Source organism: Heterodontus francisci, chromosome 29 (assembly GCF_036365525.1).
Source record: "Heterodontus francisci isolate sHetFra1 chromosome 29, sHetFra1.hap1, whole genome shotgun sequence".
NCBI classification, from domain to species: domain Eukaryota; kingdom Metazoa; phylum Chordata; class Chondrichthyes; order Heterodontiformes; family Heterodontidae; genus Heterodontus; species Heterodontus francisci.
In genome coordinates this window covers 29,497,623-29,515,971 of record NC_090399.1, presented here as the reverse complement: position 1 = coordinate 29,515,971, position 18,349 = coordinate 29,497,623, and the positions used below count along the sequence as shown (strand labels likewise).

Sequence of the window (18,349 nt, the reverse complement as noted above, 5' to 3'; positions counted from 1 at the left end):
GCAGTGGATCCAGTCAGAAGGCTGTTTAACTGACAAAGGAGCATTTAGAGCAGATGCTAATCATCACCTGACATCCACTTCACAACAGATGTGTTTCCCCCATAGGAATCCAGCTCATTCTTCCATAGCGACCCAAGGTAAAGGCCTGCTCAGGTCAAGAAAAAAAAACCTGACAGAGCCACATCAGACCCTGGCCCGACCCGATCACCGGAATGTTCACTTTACCTACCTTCCGATTCCGAATCCATTTTTCACTTTGTGCAGATAAGCAACAAAAGAGACGCTCACTGCGCAGACTCAGAGTCTCCCTCCTTGAAGTCCCAGACTCACAGCTCAGGCAGGCTTTTCAACTTTTGACACTTGCTAAACTCAGCTTCCCAGCAGAGCAAAAGAAAATACTGTGGGACTGTATCCGACCCGGACCTAGCCCGATCCGACCCAAGCCCGAAAGCCGAACCCGGAAAAGCGACCCGGCCGCAGACCTGGCACATGTCGTTGGGTTCGGGTCGGGTAGCAGGCCTTTAACCCAGGGGTTTTCTTCCCTTCCCATCTCATCTCAGCATCTAACTCCTTGAATAACTCGAGTTTTTGCCTGTGCTCCTACCTGGAAGGACACTGATCCTGGCATGAAGTACTTCTGGGTATCAGTGCTGATCTTAGTCTGTTAGTACCTATGTCCACCTTTCCTGGTTTAACGTGCTCAGGGATCATATCGTTTTACTGATAGCTGTCTAGCATGAGTTTAACTTCACTGCTGGTTGATGTTTCTTCATTTTACCCTGTCTAGATCTGAATCAAAATCTGGTGCTTTTTCCATACAAAAGCCTCTCTAATCAAGCTGCATCTTCTAACTAGTGCTTTTAATGACAATTTTCAATACGCTTGTGCCTCCCACTTCCATGTGTACTAATAATCTGTGCCTCTCTCGCCCTCTCTTTTTGTCCCCCGCCCCCTGCAGGTCAGCGAATGATCGGCCCCCCACCTGCAGTGAACGGCTTCCCTCCCGGCCCAAATAACGTGCCTCACTTCCATCCCAGTGGCCCCGCAGCACCAGGAGGACCTTTCCCAGGTATGATCATGGCCTTCTTTCCGCGTATACTCCTGAAAGTGCCATTTTTGTTTAACCAAAGCTGTGCCTTGTTCAGTGAGTCTAACTGAGGCTTTTTTTCCACTCAGCTCCCCATGGTCCTAGTGGCCCAAGGATGATGGGTCCTCCTCCTCAAAGGGACGGCTACTGGGACCAGCCGAACGATAACATGAGGGGCAACCCACATGGCATGCGTGGAGGTCCCTACCAGCGCGGCCGGGGCCGCAGCGGTGACCAGAATTTCCGAGGCCGCAGTGGACGTGGCCACCCCCATGGAGGAGGAAGAGGAGGACATGGCAATGGAATGGGTGGCAACCACGGTGGAGGTAGGTAGACAAGCGCTAGCTTGGCATTGATCTCTGGTGACAATTGGTTGCATTTGGAGAGGTTCAAGATGGCTGATGAGCCAGTTTGTAGCTCGCCTTATGGCTCTTATTGATTAAGGTGTTAGTTCGTTTTTTCTAGAACTGCACTATAAAGACCTAGCTTTAACCTCTGTGCCAAGCCCCACAGTTGGAAACTCCCTCTGTCTCTCTTAGCTGTCGCCAGAGTTCCAGCTGCCGGTCACTATATGTGGACGTTTGGGTGACAGCGTGATTGAGCTGGGATGGCCACGTGTTTGAATATCCTGCTTGCACTAAGCCTTTGCTGACAGGAAGAATGGCCTTTTTTTTTTTATTTGTTCGTGGGATGTGGGCATCACTGGCTGGACCAGCATTTATTGCCTATCCCTAGTTGCCCTTGAACTGAGTGGCCATTTCAGAGGACATTTTAAGAGTCAACCACATTGCTGTGGGTCTGGAGTCACATGTGGGCCAGACCAGGTAAGGACAACAGATTTCCTTCCCTAAAGGGCATTAGTGAACTAGATAGGTTTTTACAACAATCGACAATGGTTTCATGATCACCATTAGGCCAGATTTATCAATTTAATTCAAATTTCATCTGCCGTGGTCCCCAGAGCATTAGCCTGGATTACCAGTCCAGTGACATTACCACTACGCCACCGCCTCCCCATTTGTAGATTAGAGTACTGGAGGGCAGTTGCGAAACTGTGAAACTATAACACAGCAAGAGATGTGAGAATGATTCAAAAAGTCGCTCAGACAGGTTGCATCTTCCCGTGGCTTTGGAAAAGAATATTCTATTGATCTTTAATTTAAAGAGGGGCTTTGAACGAGCGTAATCCGTACAGCACTGCAGTAGGCCAAGTCCTACTGATCTGTCCATTGGTCCCCCTTCCCACAAATAAATAACCTTTCTCAATATTGCTCCTAATGACCAGCGACTGACTGACTACAGAGAACAGTCATGGCTGAAAGAACATGGGGTAGGATCTGGGAGCACAATGTCTAAAACTCTTGGTTTGTAATTGGGGGGTGCGGGAGAAGCCCAAGTGAGAATTTGTATTCAAAACAGGTGAAATTTTAAAATGGGGTGCGGGGGGAGGAGTGAGGTGCAACATTCCTTCTTTGGACTGGACATTGGCATCATGACACTTTTCTCAATTAACTAATTTGTCTTCTCTCTTTTTCCCTCTTAACAGACATGTCGAACAGACCCATGTGCCGACATTTCATGATGAAAGGCAGTTGCCGCTACGAGAGCAACTGTGCCTTCTACCACCCTGGGGTGAATGGCCCTCCACTGCCCTGAAATTCGATATGATCCGGTTAAAGAAGTGACGGAGCAAATCTAGCGTCGGCTGAAGAGAGTAGAAGTGTGGTCTGGCTGGGCCAGACACTCTAGTTCCTGTGGAGACTCTTGACCATCCCAGAGTGAGCAGGCCTCCCTCTATCCTGTGGAAAGTTTGAACAGTTCACTGCTGTATTACAGACAAGCAGGACCCTGCCTGGGTCTCCCATCACGGTCTACATAGGCTTCTAAATAATGGAACTGAAAGGACATTAGGCTTGGGATTTAGACCACTACAATGTTGCTGTTGCTCAGACACTGGACCCAACTCCCAGTTTTTCCCCCTCCTTTCCCCTAACCCACCCCTACCCCCCTTTTTACTTTTTGTTTGCCTCTGTGAGGCTTATTAAGGCAGCTTGAGATGCAGATGAACTTTGAAGAGGAAAAAGGAACTGCTTTTCTCACCAAGACTGCACTCTATACTTTTGCCAGGATGAAAAATAAACAAGACTGCCCTCTTCCCATTTAGTCATTGTAATACGTGGTGAAGGGGGTGGGTGGGGGTGTGCGCGGTGACGAGCAGCTCGTGCGTGGTCTGCTGAAGATTAGGAAATGCCTCCCCTCCCTCCATTAGACTGCTGGTCTGATATATTGGAAACAAACAGCGCAGAGGGACACCCACACCTCGGTCTAGGCAACTACTGAACGATTCTACCTCTGCATAGAAAAAGACAGCAGTCAACTATTTCAACACTGCATTCAACGCCCAGCCGAATCTCCTCTCCCTGTATCATGTTGAGACTTTTCTTTCCAATAAGCAAGAAAATGCACACAAATTGGAGCTTTCTTCAACCATTGTTTTTCAGAGATCTTTTGTGGAAGTTCCCCGATTGCTTTCCCCCTTAACTCTCCCTTCCCTCTTCCTTGCTCCAGCCCACACCAATCCTTTTCTATACAGAAGTGCTGATACCCTTTCAGTTGCCCTTTTGGTGTGCAGTAGCTGAAATATTTTCAAACTATTTTTGTAAATATCTATTTTGTTATAAATGCACCAAATTTAGCTGATTGGTGCACGGGTGGGTGTTGGTATTGTACTTCTAGTGGGTGATGTGTCTGAATCTTCTTCTGGCCGAGCGTGTAGTTTAGGTCAGTCCCAAGTAACTGCTTGCAGCATTCTTTCCCCTTACCCCTCCCTCGTTTTAAAGTATCTTGTCAAACCCAGGATAATTGTCCCATCAAACTTGTATCAATGTAAAACCTTCTGATTGTGGTTGTATTCCACTGTGGCAGAGCTGTTCACCAGGGTATATTGAAACTGGAATGGACATTTTTTTCTACTCCAACCTGCAATCTGGCATTGTCCAAACTGAAGTTGCTAGTTAAACATGTGGCAGCCAGGGTAATCGATTCTTTTAGTGGTTGTAGAGGTGATGCTATTGGCGTGTAACCGAAAAGTTTGATGCTTGGCGAGCTGGCACCCCCATTGGAAAAATTATCCTGCAAATGTTTGAAGTATTAGAAAGGCCAAGTGTAATCTTTGAACTCTTAAAAGCTGTATCTGAAGTACAAGAGTTTTCAGAGTTGAGGCTGAATTCTTGAGGGAGAGAAAAGGGTGACAAAGTAGGTAAGAGCTTGGACAAGCAGTCTGTAGCTTAACCCTGAAATAAGGCATTGTGACTTCTAGCAAAATGATTTCCCTCAACTGAATAACTTCTGTCTAGTCATTCCTGTTCCCCTTGACCAGTTGATTTCTCTAATTTTGTGCTTTTAAAAAAAAAAAATGTTGAAGGGTACACTACTGTTTTCTGCTTTTGTTGTACACTTGAGAGCCACACAGTAAACATCGATATCAGTATCCATTCACCTGCTGATGGATGTGGAAAATTGTCATTAATATTTAGCTTGGTGCTAAGTTTCCTTCCAGGCCTGGTCCTCTGATAGTTTAGTGGGGTTTTTTCCAGGTGGGAGGGAGGAGCTACTATCCTGGCTTGCTGATAATGTTTGTTTTCTTAAGATTTTTTTTAAATAATAGTTTGAGCTAGGGCAGGAATTGTAGAGCCATGTTTTCACTTAACTAAAACCCACTGCACTTTGCCCCCCCCCCCCCTTTAAATCCATTAATCAGTTTTCTTTTGGCTTTAACTGATGTTTGCAAATTGAAGCCCTGGCCTAAATGAAAGTTATACATTCCCTGTGTTTTTTTTTAATCTAGAGTACCCACTGGGCAATTGAATAATTCACAACTGTCACTTGAGTAAGTTGGAAGTGGCATTTTAATTAAGGTTCCAATGCAGGACCTAAATCGACATAGAGATAAGTGACATTCAAGCTTGCGTTGCAGCCCTGAGGAGGGAACAAGAGTGGGAAGAGAAATGTGTAACGTTACTTGGGAATCAGTATTGTCAAGGGGCAACCACTCTCACCTTTTCTAGGAAGGGGAATTATTACATTGTAAGAATGCATTGGATCAGTTGAGCTTCCCCAGTTCTACGTTGCACTAACAGTATTGTACGAAAACAAACAATGGTGGTTTAATGATCTCTCGAGCAGGGCAGTTACTTTATATTTTCCTTCAAAATATTTTGTTTAATTTTACATATGTATATGTTCAATGTTTGTCCAGTTTGTTCCTTTTTTTATATATATATATATATATTAAAAAAAAACCCCATCAGAACCGATGTGGTGATAATGGCTGCTACTGATCATTTTACAGCTCACAACTTTTTTTTGAACAAATGGATATTGTACAGTTGTGTCCTTGTGCTTAAGAAAAATAAGTATCTAGGACATATTTTTTAAATAAACCAATAAAGTATTTTGAAAATGGCCTTGTGCCTTTGTGCACCTTTTCAGGTGTGTGACTACTCAGGGATCCTTGCTGCCTAGCAGCACGCAGAACCGATATGTGATTTTTGCTTTCTGTGAAAACCATTGCTCGTCTCACTTTTGGAGACATTGGGATAGTTTTTCCCTGAAATCTGTCCTATCTTTTGTACAATATTTCCTTTTTTATATTTTGATAATAAAACATTGTGAAACAACAGAGCTGTTTCTTGATAATTTGTGAAACTGCACCACACAATGAATGAATGAACTGCTAACTGAGGGCAGGAAATGGGAAGTCAGTCAGAATAACACAATTTTAAAATATATTTCATATATTCTGTAACTTTCAATAATATATCCTCAGGTATACATTCATATAAACTGAAAAGTTATTGAGCTCATTTTAAAGTAATTGTGTATAATTCCCTGTTAAATGAGCAGTAAGGGGTTAAAATGGGTTTGGCCTAGATTCATACACAACTTAAAAATTAGTTTTAATTAAGGGATGAGAAAAAAATACTACAACCTTTCTGGGAATCCTGAATTAAGTATGCATGGCTGTGCACATAACAAGCCTACATTAACTAGTTTTATCCATCCTCTGGGAATAAATTGCTATGATGCAAGTTCCTTGATTAAAGTTTTAAATATCTGCTCTTGTGCATGTCACAGGCAAATCAAAAATCTTCATTTAAGATTCATAAGAGGTGGGATAAGAAATCTCATTAATTCATTCTGCAGCAGTAAAGTTCTGTGCCCATAATTTAAAAAGTATTTTGTGTATCTAAATGTAGCCAGAAGGTCAGGTATGTATTGACCTATCTGCAAGCCCCTAGATTTAGTTAACCTGTTATTTCCACCACCCACCTCTGCGTGCTCTTCCCCCACACCACGCCCCCCCCCCCCCCCCCCCCCAACCACTGCACACCCACCCCTCCCCCCACAACCCATCTACAATTAGTACAAGAGTTGAAACTGGAGGGAAGGGTGTACACTTAAAAACAAGCCAGTGTATTGATGTACTAAAGCAGATTGCCTTTGAACCCATCCTGTCCACCAGTGGCTGTGTGAAGCAGTGAAAATGAAATGGGAGTGTCTGTTATGTGTGGTGCAGTTTTACAAATTAACCTCTGATTTTTCTCCCAGATGTAAGACAGCTCCTAGCGTTTGCCATTTTGGTGTAGAAGGAGGCTGTTTGGCCCATTGATCATTTGAACTGTCTGGAGAACTAGTTTTGGAATCTGGGGACGGGAAGGAGAACTACATTTAGATGTATGATCTATTTATAATGTTTCAAGCAAGCACATAAGAGTTAACCAGTTTCTTGCACAAAGGGTATTTTGTGATGCTAAACTGCATAGATGTTATTTGCTGTCCTTCAGTATTCCAGCTTTCTTTGGTAGGTGAGTTTGATTAATCTGTATTTATGTCGCAAACTTGATGTCTTATGGAGTGTGAGGAGTATGGCAGATGTAGTTGGTGGGTAAGCTGGACAATCTACTGGAGCCTAAATGGATTGCCTCCCACACTGTCTTGTCTGCCTACAATAGTGATGAACATCACACTCAGACCACTATATTCAGGCTAAAACGGATAGATTTTTTTTTACAAAGTAATTGCACAGAAGCTGAAATACACCACAAATTGGTGATAATACAGGTTGAATCGGACTGTATGGTTCAAACCTCTTCAGAATGTATTTCTTTCATTGTGCTGTAATCTGAAAGTCACATCTATTTGGTGTGGAAAATGCAGACAAATGTGTCCGGTTATAGCACCGAATTGGGCATGTAGAAACTTGACATGCATTGCCCTTGTAGCTATCACCTCCCCCACTTTATGCTTGTATGTTATTTGATTTGAGATGTCAGTGTCACTTAAATGGTATTCTTTTGCTTGCATTTGCTGTTCAGCCGACTGACCTTGCATAGCCAGGTTTGCCTGGTGTCAGTGGCACAAAGGTATGCAAGTACTCTGCTAGTTGCGCCCCAGTCTGTGTAGTGGCAGTCTTTCCAGCAGAACTCTTCACACCAGAAAACTCCTGCTCCCAACTAATGTAGCAATAATGTGACCTCCTTGTATCCTACCTCTTAAGGAGACACAAACACAGCTCTGCCCAGTTGGGGACAAATGTGGTGTGGACTCATATCTCATGCCCTGGAAATAAAATGAGCGCAGGTTAGGTTTCAAGCTCAGTGCACTCTCCTTATCTCCAAGCAGTCTTTTGTATTTGTGGACCAGAATCAAGGGGCCATATGGTGCACTCCTGCTCCTTTTTCTTATGTTTGTGTTCTTACTACCTAGGCTGCCTGTACAGCTATAGCCTGGGTGGCTTTTCTAATACTCTGCACACTTTTGTGTTTCCCAGAGTGATGCAACAGACTCCCTACCACCAGATGGTCTAACCACCTGGCCTGTAATTTGAAGCCATTACGCCTGAACAGTGTCGCCAGTGTGCGCTGATCCTACATTGGTGCAGATCTGTTTCCCAGCCACTGTTTGCCCCTCCAAATCACACATCATCCCAACTTGGACATATATCACTGTTCCTTCAATGTCACTGGGTAAAAATCCTGAAACTCCCTCCCGAATAGCACTCTGGATGTACCTTCGCCACATGGACTGCAGCGGTTCAAGAAGGTGACTCACCATCATCTTCTCAAGAGGCAACTAGGGAGGGGTAATATATCATGGGTCTTAATTGTTAAGGAAGTGCATCTATTGTCCAGGAAGTGTTAACAATGCACTTAAAAATTCTAGTATGACCAGATAACATGGATTTAAGGGAAATCATGCTTGACAAATTAGAGTTTTTGAGGATGTAATTGTCGGGTAGAAAAAGTGGAACTAGTAGCTGTAGTATACGTGGATTTCCAAAAGTCATTTGATAAGGTGCCACACAAAAGGTTAATATGCAAGAGAAAGGCTTATGGGGATAATATATTAGCATGGATGGAGGAGTGGTTAACAAACAAAAGCAGAATAGGGATAAATGGGGCATTTTTCAAGTTGGGAGGCTGTATCCAGCAGTGTGCCGCAAGGATCAGAGCTGGGGGCCTCAGCTATCTACAATCTATATTAATGATTTAGACAAACAGCCTGAGAGTAATGTACCCAAGTTTGCTAACAACTCAAAGTTAATGTGGGAATGCAAGCTCCGAGGAGGACACAAAGAGGCTGCAGAGATATAGGCAGGTTAAGTGAATGGGCAACAAGGTGGCAGATGGTGTTTAATGTAGGAAGCATGAGGTTATTTACTTTGGTAAAAAGAATAGAAAAGCAGAATTTTTTTTTAAAGGTGTGAAACATAAATGTTAATATTCAGAGACTTGGGTGTACTCATACAAGGAAAATAAAGTTAGCATGAAGGTACAGCAAGCAATTAGGAAGGCAAATTATATTTATTGCAAAGGGACTGGAGTACAAGAAAACAAAGTATTGCTACAATTGCCTGAAGTATTGTGTGCAATTTTGGGTCTCCATATCTAAGGAAGGATATACTTGCCTTGGTACAGTAAGGATTCACTAGCTTGGTTCCTGAAATGAGAGGGTTTTCTTATGGTGGGAGGTTAATTAAATTGGGCCTACACTTTCTGGAGTACAGAAGAATGAGAGGTGATTGCATTGAAACATATAAGATTCTGAAGGGGCTTGACAAGGTCGATACCGAGAGGTTGTTTCTCCTGGCTGGGGAATCTAGAAGTGAGAGCACTGTCTCAGGATAAGGGGTCAATGAGGAGAACTTTCTTCATTCAGAGGGTTGTTAATCTTTATAATTCTTTACTCCAGAGGCTTATGGATGCTCCATCATTGAATATATTCAAGGATGGGGTAGATAGGTTTTTGATCTCTAGGGATAGGGGGAAGTGGCAAGAAAGTGGAGTTGAGGTATATCAGCCATGATTGTATTGAATGGAGGAGCAGGCTCGAGGGGTCGTATGGTCTACTCCTGCTCCTATATCTTATGTTCCTATGCTGGCGTTACCAGTGACATCCACTTCCCATGAACAAATTAAAAAAATGATTTGTTGATCCATACTCTCACAAATTCACAGGATGCTGGCTGATGGCCAAATGTTGTGGGGCCCCTGCCTTCCCCTTGGTGCAGCTGCACAATGGTTGACTCACTCTGCCATTTGACTTGAAATCTCCTTTAAATTGTCTCAAACCATTTCTAGAAAATATGGCCTCTAAACTAATTCAGCCATTTAAGTCCTCACTTGGTGCATTTTCCTTCCTCAGTTCGTAATTTCAGTACATCTTTGCTTGAACTACAGTCCTGAGGAATTCCATCAATGTTCAATTTTTTGCTCAGTCTTCTGGTCACATTACATTGTGTGTGTCACAACATATTAATCTGTATTGCACATTGGATCTACTCATGTAAACCAAGTGTTTTACTGCTGATTGATAGTGACAGGCTTTCCTGCTCCAGTTCTTTCTGTCTCTCACCTGAAGCGGTTGTGCAGCAATTCAAAAACCCTGCAGTAAATGTTACTTCCCCAAAGGTTGAACTGAAGTTCAATTTGGTAATGTTATTCTGTATAGAGTCATAGGCTGAATTAACTGGGACCCTCACTCACAAATCTCTTAATGCTTATCTCTTCTCTGTTTTGAGTGCACATCAGTGCCCACGCTATTTTGACACAGGAGGAGGCTATCCGGCCCCTTGATCCTGTTGTCATTCAATTAGATCATGCTTCATCTGTATCTCAACTTCCATCTACCTGCCTTGGTTCCATAACCCTCAAATACCCTTGCCTTACAAAAACCCATCAATCTCAGGTGTCAAATTCTCAATAATTAAACATAAATCCAGACTATGCTACCTTTCCTCATAATGTTACGCTAGAGATCCGCTATCATTCTGCTGAATCTGCGCTATTGTTCAACCAGATCCCATCCGTTTCCTGCCTGTTAGGTTAAATTACCCCGTCACCATCCTCTTTTGTAGCCTTTCTGGTGTGATGGGTACACGGCAGGTGAAATGGCAAGCTTAAATTTTCCAAATACCATGATGGTGGCAAGGAACTTTGCCCACTGCCAGCACTTACCTTAACATCACGGGAGCCCTAACCACAATTTTCATCCTGGAGAGAATGGAAATTTGTGAGCAAGTACCCATGATTGTCTGCTACCTGCAAACAATGGGTAAGGTTCCTTGCCAATGTCAAGAATTGAAATAAAGCTGAAAACCAGATCAGTGCAACTCTCTAGCTACAGGTGTCTGAAGCCAATTTTGAATTCACATTCACTCTATATAAAATACATATTAGAGATTTTCCCTATTGGAGACAGGACAAGAACTTTGCTTTCTTCACAACTTGCTGAAGAATCAAAGACACAGATGAAACGAAGATAGCACTGCATACAAAAATATTTTTATTACATACTTTTTGTTCTCAGTAATGATTACACCAAAAGATCTCAGTGTTAGATTTACCAAGTTAGTTAATAATTTAACAGGCAAAAGTTAATTACATTTTACCATCAGGACTACAATGTATTGTAGAGATTGAGGGGGGGGGGGGGGGGGCGAAGAGGGGGAGGCTTGTGTGTGATGCCATTACAGACCCAAGGTACTAAAGATAAAAATGCATTGCTATGCTTTTATGCACATGCAGAAAACACTAAGGGTGAGCAGGATTGTCCGATTTGAATGGCAGACGTCCCAACTTCACTTTTGATAGCACAGCATTCCTACCCAATGTAAAACATGACTGTGGTCCAAGCTGTGTCCACAGAACATATTAACCATTTCACAATGGAATCCCTTGCATATAAAATAAGATAAATAAAAAGCTAGACAAAAATGAGAACTTAGTAATAATTAGTATATGGTAGAAGTTTCCTTAGTATGTGCACTTTGCCTACATAAGAGACTCTGTTATAAGGCTGTGGAAGCCACTGTAAAAGCAGGTTATAGGTGGTGGGTTATTGTATATGGATATTGCCTAATGAGGTAGCCATAAACAATGCCCACGAGCAGATCTCCCGTGCCTCTACTCACAGTGAGTGGGAGGCGACAGTACTTTATAATAGGAACATTTTCAACAAAGTGCAATGGGCGTTACATAAAGTGTTGCACGTTATGCATGCTATAAGCAACTTCTAATATATTAGATTCTATGAGAGATCGGCCTAGTAAGGCCACATGGCCACCCAGGTTATAATGAAGGGTGTGATGAGAGGGTAAATTATATGGGAGAGGCCTCTTGAACATCAGCTGTACTGAGCATGTCCGACAGAGGAACTGACTTACAAGGACAAAGTGCTCAGTACAACAGCCCAGGATATATTGCAACAATCTTTTACTGCTTCGCCATCTTTAATGGACTATTTTGCAACCTCAACATTATCAGCCTTTGTTAAGAATTAATTATTTATACTCACATTTAAATTAGTGATTATACAATTATTTCCAGTAGGGAATTTCAGGAAAAAATTCTTTACCCAGAGAGTGGTGAGAATGTGGCACTGGCTACAACATGGGAGTAGTTGAGGTAAATAGCATTGATGTACTTAAGAGGAAGCTCGAGAAACAGGTGAGGGAGAAAGACATAGGAGGACATGGTGATAGGCCGAGAGGAAGTTGGGTTGGAAGGAAGCTTGTGTGCAACATAAATACTGGCATAGACTAGAATGGCCCATTTCTGTGCTGTACATTCAATGTCACCATTAGGAGCCAAATGGAATTTTAAGGTGGCAATGAAAGTTAAGATAGAATTTCTAAAGGGAATAATGTTAAGGATTAGAACTGGGTGTCAGTGGGAAAAGTTTTGCAGAGATGCAGCAAGACCTATTACATCTTCACCTCACACTCTGTAATAATTTTTCAAAAGTTCCTTACACACCACGCCCCCAATGCAATATTGTAGCAGTCAAGGCAGTATGATGGCACAGTATAGATTCCATTAGGTAGATATTTACATTTAAAAATATACAAAGTTTAGTACAGCAGCATTTTAAATTGTTCACACAGTGACAAAGTTGCAGTGGCATCCCTCATTTTATAGCAGCCTAGGAATGGTTTGAGGCTGCTGTGCAAAAACAGGTCTGTTAGTGTCACTGCACACGGTGAAGTGGTTCCTTCAGGCTCCTCTCTGCAGAATCGCACAGCTTCCTTGCTCCTTATTTGGAAATCACCAGAGTGAAACAGTTCAATCCCAATCACCTACCCTTGTGATTTCTGAAAGACCGTTGTCCAGTAAAATGAAAGCATTCTGTTGAAGGGGAAAACCTTACGCTGTGCAGAAAGATACCTGGCCCGGTTACTGTCCCAGGTTTGGTTTACAAGCAGTTATACCCAGAGCTCTCACACTCTTCTGGTCACAAAAGGCAGCACAAGCTAAGCAAGGCAGCAAACTTTGGTTAGCTATGCTGGTGAAATTTGGCATGAAACAGATGCCAAAGGCATTGATCAGCAGCTCCACAGACCCGGAGAAAGACATGCACCAAGATCAGGTGTACTAAACTGGGGCAGTTCCACTCAGTGTTGAACTTGGCTAAAGGCTACTGGTTAAAACGCAGAAAGACCGCAACTAATAGAACGCCTAATCGTGTCACTGAAATGGCTCAAAGCACTTCACAGAGCGAATTTGAAGCGTTTTAACGTTCTTTTGGAGTGGAATGCCCTCTCTAAGGATAGCACCTTGCTACTGCGCTTTAAATATCAGCCCAAGCCCTTGGTTTGGAACCTGAACCCACTCATTTCTGACTGGGTAGAAGCAAGTACATTCCAGATAGCAGTCCCACAATTCAAGCGCCAGGATCATTTTAAACAGGCTCATGGTAATGCCGAGAGCCAACTCCTTCAACTATTTATTCAATTCCCCTTGTAAGGTTACTATTGAATCTGTACATACCACCCTATCAGGCAGTGCATTCCAAATCCTAACCACTCTTTGTGTAAAAAAGATCTTCATTCCGCTTCTGGTTCTTTTGCCAATCACCTTAAATCTGTGCCCTCTTGTTATTGACACTTCAGGCATTAGAGAGAGTTCTTTTTTTAAAAAAAAAACAAATCTTTGCTTTCACTTTAAAATCTGAAGACTGATCAGTTGCACTTGGTGACTATACTCTCTGATTTTATATCCATCAATCAATCCTTTCAGGGTTAAACACGCTAGTTAGCCCCAGAATCACAAATGGGGGAGATAAAACTTAGAAACGGCAACATATTGCAATCAAGTACAGGAGCTGGTTTGATGTGCCTTGTTGATAAGATTTTGCCAATAGCCATGATGAAATTATACATTCCTTATATGATCTCTGTAAAATGACTTGGTCAGGGCAATAATATGCTCCTCTTCAGATGGTAACTGTCATTTGCTGACATCATACCCATGTTTGGGCTGTTGGCCACTTTTTGGTGACCTACCCAGTGACTCATTCCCCTCCTAGATCGCCCTAGTTTTTGCCCAGTGAGCTCCTCTGAAGAGTTGCTTTAAGGCTATGCTCGTAAAGCAATTGTACAATCATTAAGTGCCTAACCACCTTGTCTATTCAGACTCATGCGCCTGCCAATGGGAAATAAGGACAAGACTGGATCCTCCGTGGCAGACTCGATAACCCGTTACACAAACAATTCAGGGTTATAGTGCTCCAGGGCCCTGTTGATGGTTACCCAGCCTACCCCTGGCTCACTGATGGCCCCCAGAGTTGGTATGCCTATTGATGGAAGCTAGCATTCTCCCCCACTCAACTGCGGCCATCATATGCAAGCCAATATCCTAATGGATGGGTGTTAGTGGGATGGTGATAATACATCTGTAGCGAGGAACGTGAAGGCTGGTTAACTGATGGCCGATCCCTCAGTAGATGACTTTGCCAAGCCATAAGGTGTTGGTTCTTTGCTCTATTGGTTTACCTCCCACTCCATCCAGCCTCACTTTCAGTATTGGGGGCACTGGCAGATCTCCTGTGGCATTGCTCACAGCGCTAAGCAGGTTGTATGGTGTTGACACTGGTGTGACTCTACACAATGCACAATGTTTTGTGCTTCAAAAGTGGGACCTGTAAGGTCATGACATGTCAACTGCTGTTAATAATAGGCACATCCTGATGTCAGCTATAGATCAATTGCTGTCGGTGAGGGAAGGAGATCATAAGTGCCTGATCAGAAGAAAACCAACATGAAACAACTGCTTTTCTTCCCTTCCCTCATACTTTCCCCTTTTAAAAATGATGACACAAATTTGCATGCAGGAGAGGGTGTGGAGGGGAAGGTGCTGTTACTGGCAGGGAAAAGGCAGCACAATGATATTTCAGGCAACCCAGGATTCACCAGGGTCTGGTATTCCTGAACTCGTGCTTGTATCGTATCCACTGAGCGTTGACGGGAACGCCCAGCTCAGCCCAGCGAATGGCAGTGCTTCGCTCCTTCCCAGACTGCTGGGCCGCCTCTTCCTCCTTCCGGGGCCGCTGGACTGCTGGATCCTTCCCGTCATTATCTCTCACCCCTCCCTCGGCGAGCAGCCTTTCCGCAGGACGTTCCTCCGGCTTCCTGAGCCCGGGGGCTGCCTCCTGAGGGTCCTTGGCGAGAGGAGCTACCTCTATCTGGGCTCGCTGTCCTGGGACGGGTTGCTCAGGCACTCTGGGTGCTGGTGGGGGCTCGGAATCTTTTGCAGATGGCGGTGCCCGGTTCCAATGCAGGTCGGAGTCGCACGTCAGGCCCTTCAGATCCAAAGGAGGCACGCAGTGAGTTGCCTGGTCCAACTCGCTGGTCAGGGAATCCATTGCTCTGAATTAAAAGACAAAGCACATAGGTGGCCCTAAGTTAATCAGGAGACCAGGTGCTGCACAATGTATTGTTCTGCTGTGACAGTTTTGGTGCGTGTGGGACCCTTGAAGGCTACAAGGTGCAACTGTTTTGCATTCATCCAATTACATCGAATGTATAGGACAGAAACAGGCCATTTAGCCCAACTGGTCCATGCCAGTGTTTCACAGAATGGTACAGCACAGAGGGAGGAGGCCATTCAGTCCATCAAGTCTGTGCCAGCTCTTTCAAAGAGCAATCCAGCTCGTCCCACTCCCCCACACTTTCTCCATAACCCTGCGATTACTTTTCTCCTTCGACTATTTGTCCAATTCCCTCATCAGGCGGTACATTCCAAATCCTGTGTAACAAAGTTTTTCCTCATGTTGCCTCTGGTTCTTTTGTCAATCACCTTAAATTTGTGCCCTCTGGTTATCGACCCTTCACTGGAAACAGTTTCTCTATTTGTTGTCTAAACCCTTCATGATTTTGAACACCTCTATCAAATCTCCTCTTAGCCTTCTCTGCTCCAAGGAGAATGACCTCAGCTTCCCCAATCTACCCAATTAACTGTAATCCCTCATCCTCGGAACCATTTTCAGAAATCTCCTGTGTACTTTCTCCAAAGCCTTCAACATCTTTCCAAAAGTGTTGCGTGCAGAATTGGACACAACACTCCAGGGCGGTCAAACTAGGGTCTCCAAACTTGTTTGAGCTCCACATGAGTCTCCTCCCACACCTACTTCATCTCACCCGATCAATATAACCATCTGTTCCTTTCTCCCCCGCTGTGTTTATCTAGCTTTTCTTTAAATGCATCCCACTTTGGTCAGGATTGAACTGTGAAATACAGATTCACTTTTCTCCTTCCGTAACAGCGCTGAGGCCAACTGCTTTCCAGCTTCATTGACTAGAATCAGCAAACTCAGCACAAGCCAAGGGTAGAATGGGGATATTTAACGACTCAACCGCTCACTGAACAAACCCCTGGGGAGCTACAACGGCATGATTCACGACTGAAGCACCGTGACCTCTGCACCTTCCTGTTGGTCAGTGAGAGCTGACTGAGACGCTGACCGGTCAGTACAGATGGGCTGAGCTGCTCACACAAACCAACACCCATAAAATGCAACTTTCTTCTTTTATCCAGTTTCCCCGCAACCACCACCCCCCCCACTTTACCCATTTTGTCCTCTCTGCACGGCAATGGGGGTTGGAAACTGATGGGATTGGGTGCAATGCTGACTTCACGCCCTGTTCCAATTTTAATCTCAATGAAGTCAGTGGACAGTAATATTGGACAGGCTGTAAACCTAGCATTCCACCTGATCCTGTGGGATTCCCACCTGGATACTTGGGTTAAAAATGACCTTGTCTGCCTCCATCGTTGACCAAGGTTCCAAGGGTGTCCGACCTCCCACTTGCCCATTCTTCCTAGTCAGGCTGACTGACCACCGCAGGGTCCAACTGGCCTGAGACCCACACATCCACACTTCCAGGCCACCTGACAGTGGTCAGGAGCTGGAATCCAGGCCGACGAGTTACAGCCCTAGTTGGTCCTCCTGTTGCATCCTGTCCGAGATAACTCAGCACAGACCAAGAGCTGGCCTGTGTGATGAGAGAATCAGGTATTTACCATGAAATTGTAGGCCAAGAGTGTCAGTGGGGATGTGGGGGGATGGCGCCGCATGCACAAACCATTTCTTAACGGCAGTATGTGAGCGGAGGGGTGTGGGGCGTTAACGAACAGAGGGACATCGCCCCAGATGGCTGGGGAAGGACAGAGGGAGATGTTTGTTGCTCACCCGAGTTCCGGCTGTTCAGTCTGCCCTGGCGAGTCCTGGTCAGAACCTGGAAAAAGAAACTTCCATTACGCTTGGGTTTACAAGTTCCTCCCCTCCCGCTCTCCACACGGCAATGGCAAAAGAAAAATGATTTGCTCATCACAGCTCTCTCGCTTCTCTGCATACCATGAATTACTTCAAAGTGTGGCTGCTGTCGTTAAGCAGGCAAACGGCGGCGAGATGAACGACCACTTTAATCAGCTTTCTGATGGCATTGGTTACCTACCGCACTGTTCTACACTACAGCCGCAATTGCAAAGAGAGATATTTTGAAATAGATATTGGATAAAAACGCCCAAAATTAATCTAGCTCACTCTGAACAAGTTTTATAAATCTGACACCAGCATGACAAGGAGGCGGCAGCAATAATGTGGCAAACTATTTCTGTTACAATGTTGTCCGTAGAAATAGAATCACATTGAGCTTAGAGAAAAGGAACAGGACACCTGGTCCAACTGGACTGTGCCAGTGTTTCTGCCTCACACTCCAATTCACCTCACTCTACTAGCATATCCTTCTATTCCTTTCTCCCTCGTGTATTAATCTAGCTTCCACTAAAATGCTTCTATACTATTTAGGGGTGTGTGTGCGTGTTTGGTTGAGAAAGGAATGTTGGCCGGAACACCGAGAGAAGTCCCCGCTTTTCCTTTGTTTTTGGAACAGATCCACAGAATATTCTCATCTGCCTAAAACAATGGAAGAAGCAGACAGGGACTTCGAACCATAGAATAGCAACTGCACAGGAGGCTGATCGGTCCGTCGATTCTGTGCTGGCTCTATCGAAGAGCAATTCAGTTAGACCCACTCCCCAGATCTCCCAAAATCCCTGTGACTTTTTTTGCCCCTTCAAGTACTCATCCAATTCCCTTTTCAAGGCTACCTACCATCCTATCAGACTGTGCATTCCCTATCCTAACCCACTCGTTGTGTGAAAAAACAAATTTTCCCTCTTTTCGCCTTTGTTTCTTTTGCCAATCAGCTTAAATCTGTGCCCTCCAGTTATCGACCCTTCAGCCACTGGACTTGAGCGAACCGCTCGTCTGACACGCCCGCTGACCCCGTGGTGCCCTGTGGTTTGGGGGTGGTCAATACTGTCACCTTAAAACTTCAAAAAAAAATTGTTCTCAGATTACCAGAATTCAATTTGCTATTGTGGGGCATGAACTCACACCTCTGGATCACTAGCCCAGAAC

At 44.3% G+C, this 18,349-nt stretch overlaps 2 protein-coding genes across 6 annotated transcripts in view; one reads left to right on the top strand and one right to left on the bottom strand.

The window, feature by feature from the left end:
• The window catches only part of ppp1r10 (protein phosphatase 1, regulatory subunit 10), a 37,047-nt gene extending 31,281 nt beyond the window's left edge, over nt 1-5,766 (top strand). For both annotated transcript variants that reach the window (XM_068009650.1, XM_068009651.1), the window contains exons 17-19: nt 959-1,069; nt 1,177-1,413; nt 2,634-5,766. In XM_068009650.1, the coding sequence (XP_067865751.1) occupies nt 959-1,069; nt 1,177-1,413; nt 2,634-2,743 (458 nt within the window). In that variant the 3' untranslated portion in view covers nt 2,744-5,766. The remainder of the gene's footprint in view (nt 1-958; nt 1,070-1,176; nt 1,414-2,633) is intronic.
• Nucleotides 5,767-10,940: 5,174 nt separating this feature from the next.
• Nucleotides 10,941-18,349, bottom strand: part of atat1 (alpha tubulin acetyltransferase 1) — a 62,705-nt gene continuing 55,296 nt past the window's right edge. For 3 of the 4 annotated variants that reach the window (XM_068009646.1, XM_068009649.1, XM_068009647.1), the window contains 2 exons: nt 17,117-17,162; nt 10,941-15,293 (listed from right to left, as the gene is read on the bottom strand). In XM_068009646.1, coding sequence (XP_067865747.1) covers nt 14,834-15,293; nt 17,117-17,162 — 506 coding nt within the window. In that variant the 3' untranslated portion in view covers nt 10,941-14,833. The remainder of the gene's footprint in view (nt 15,294-17,116; nt 17,163-18,349) is intronic. The other variant, XM_068009648.1, reaches the window with a different exon arrangement.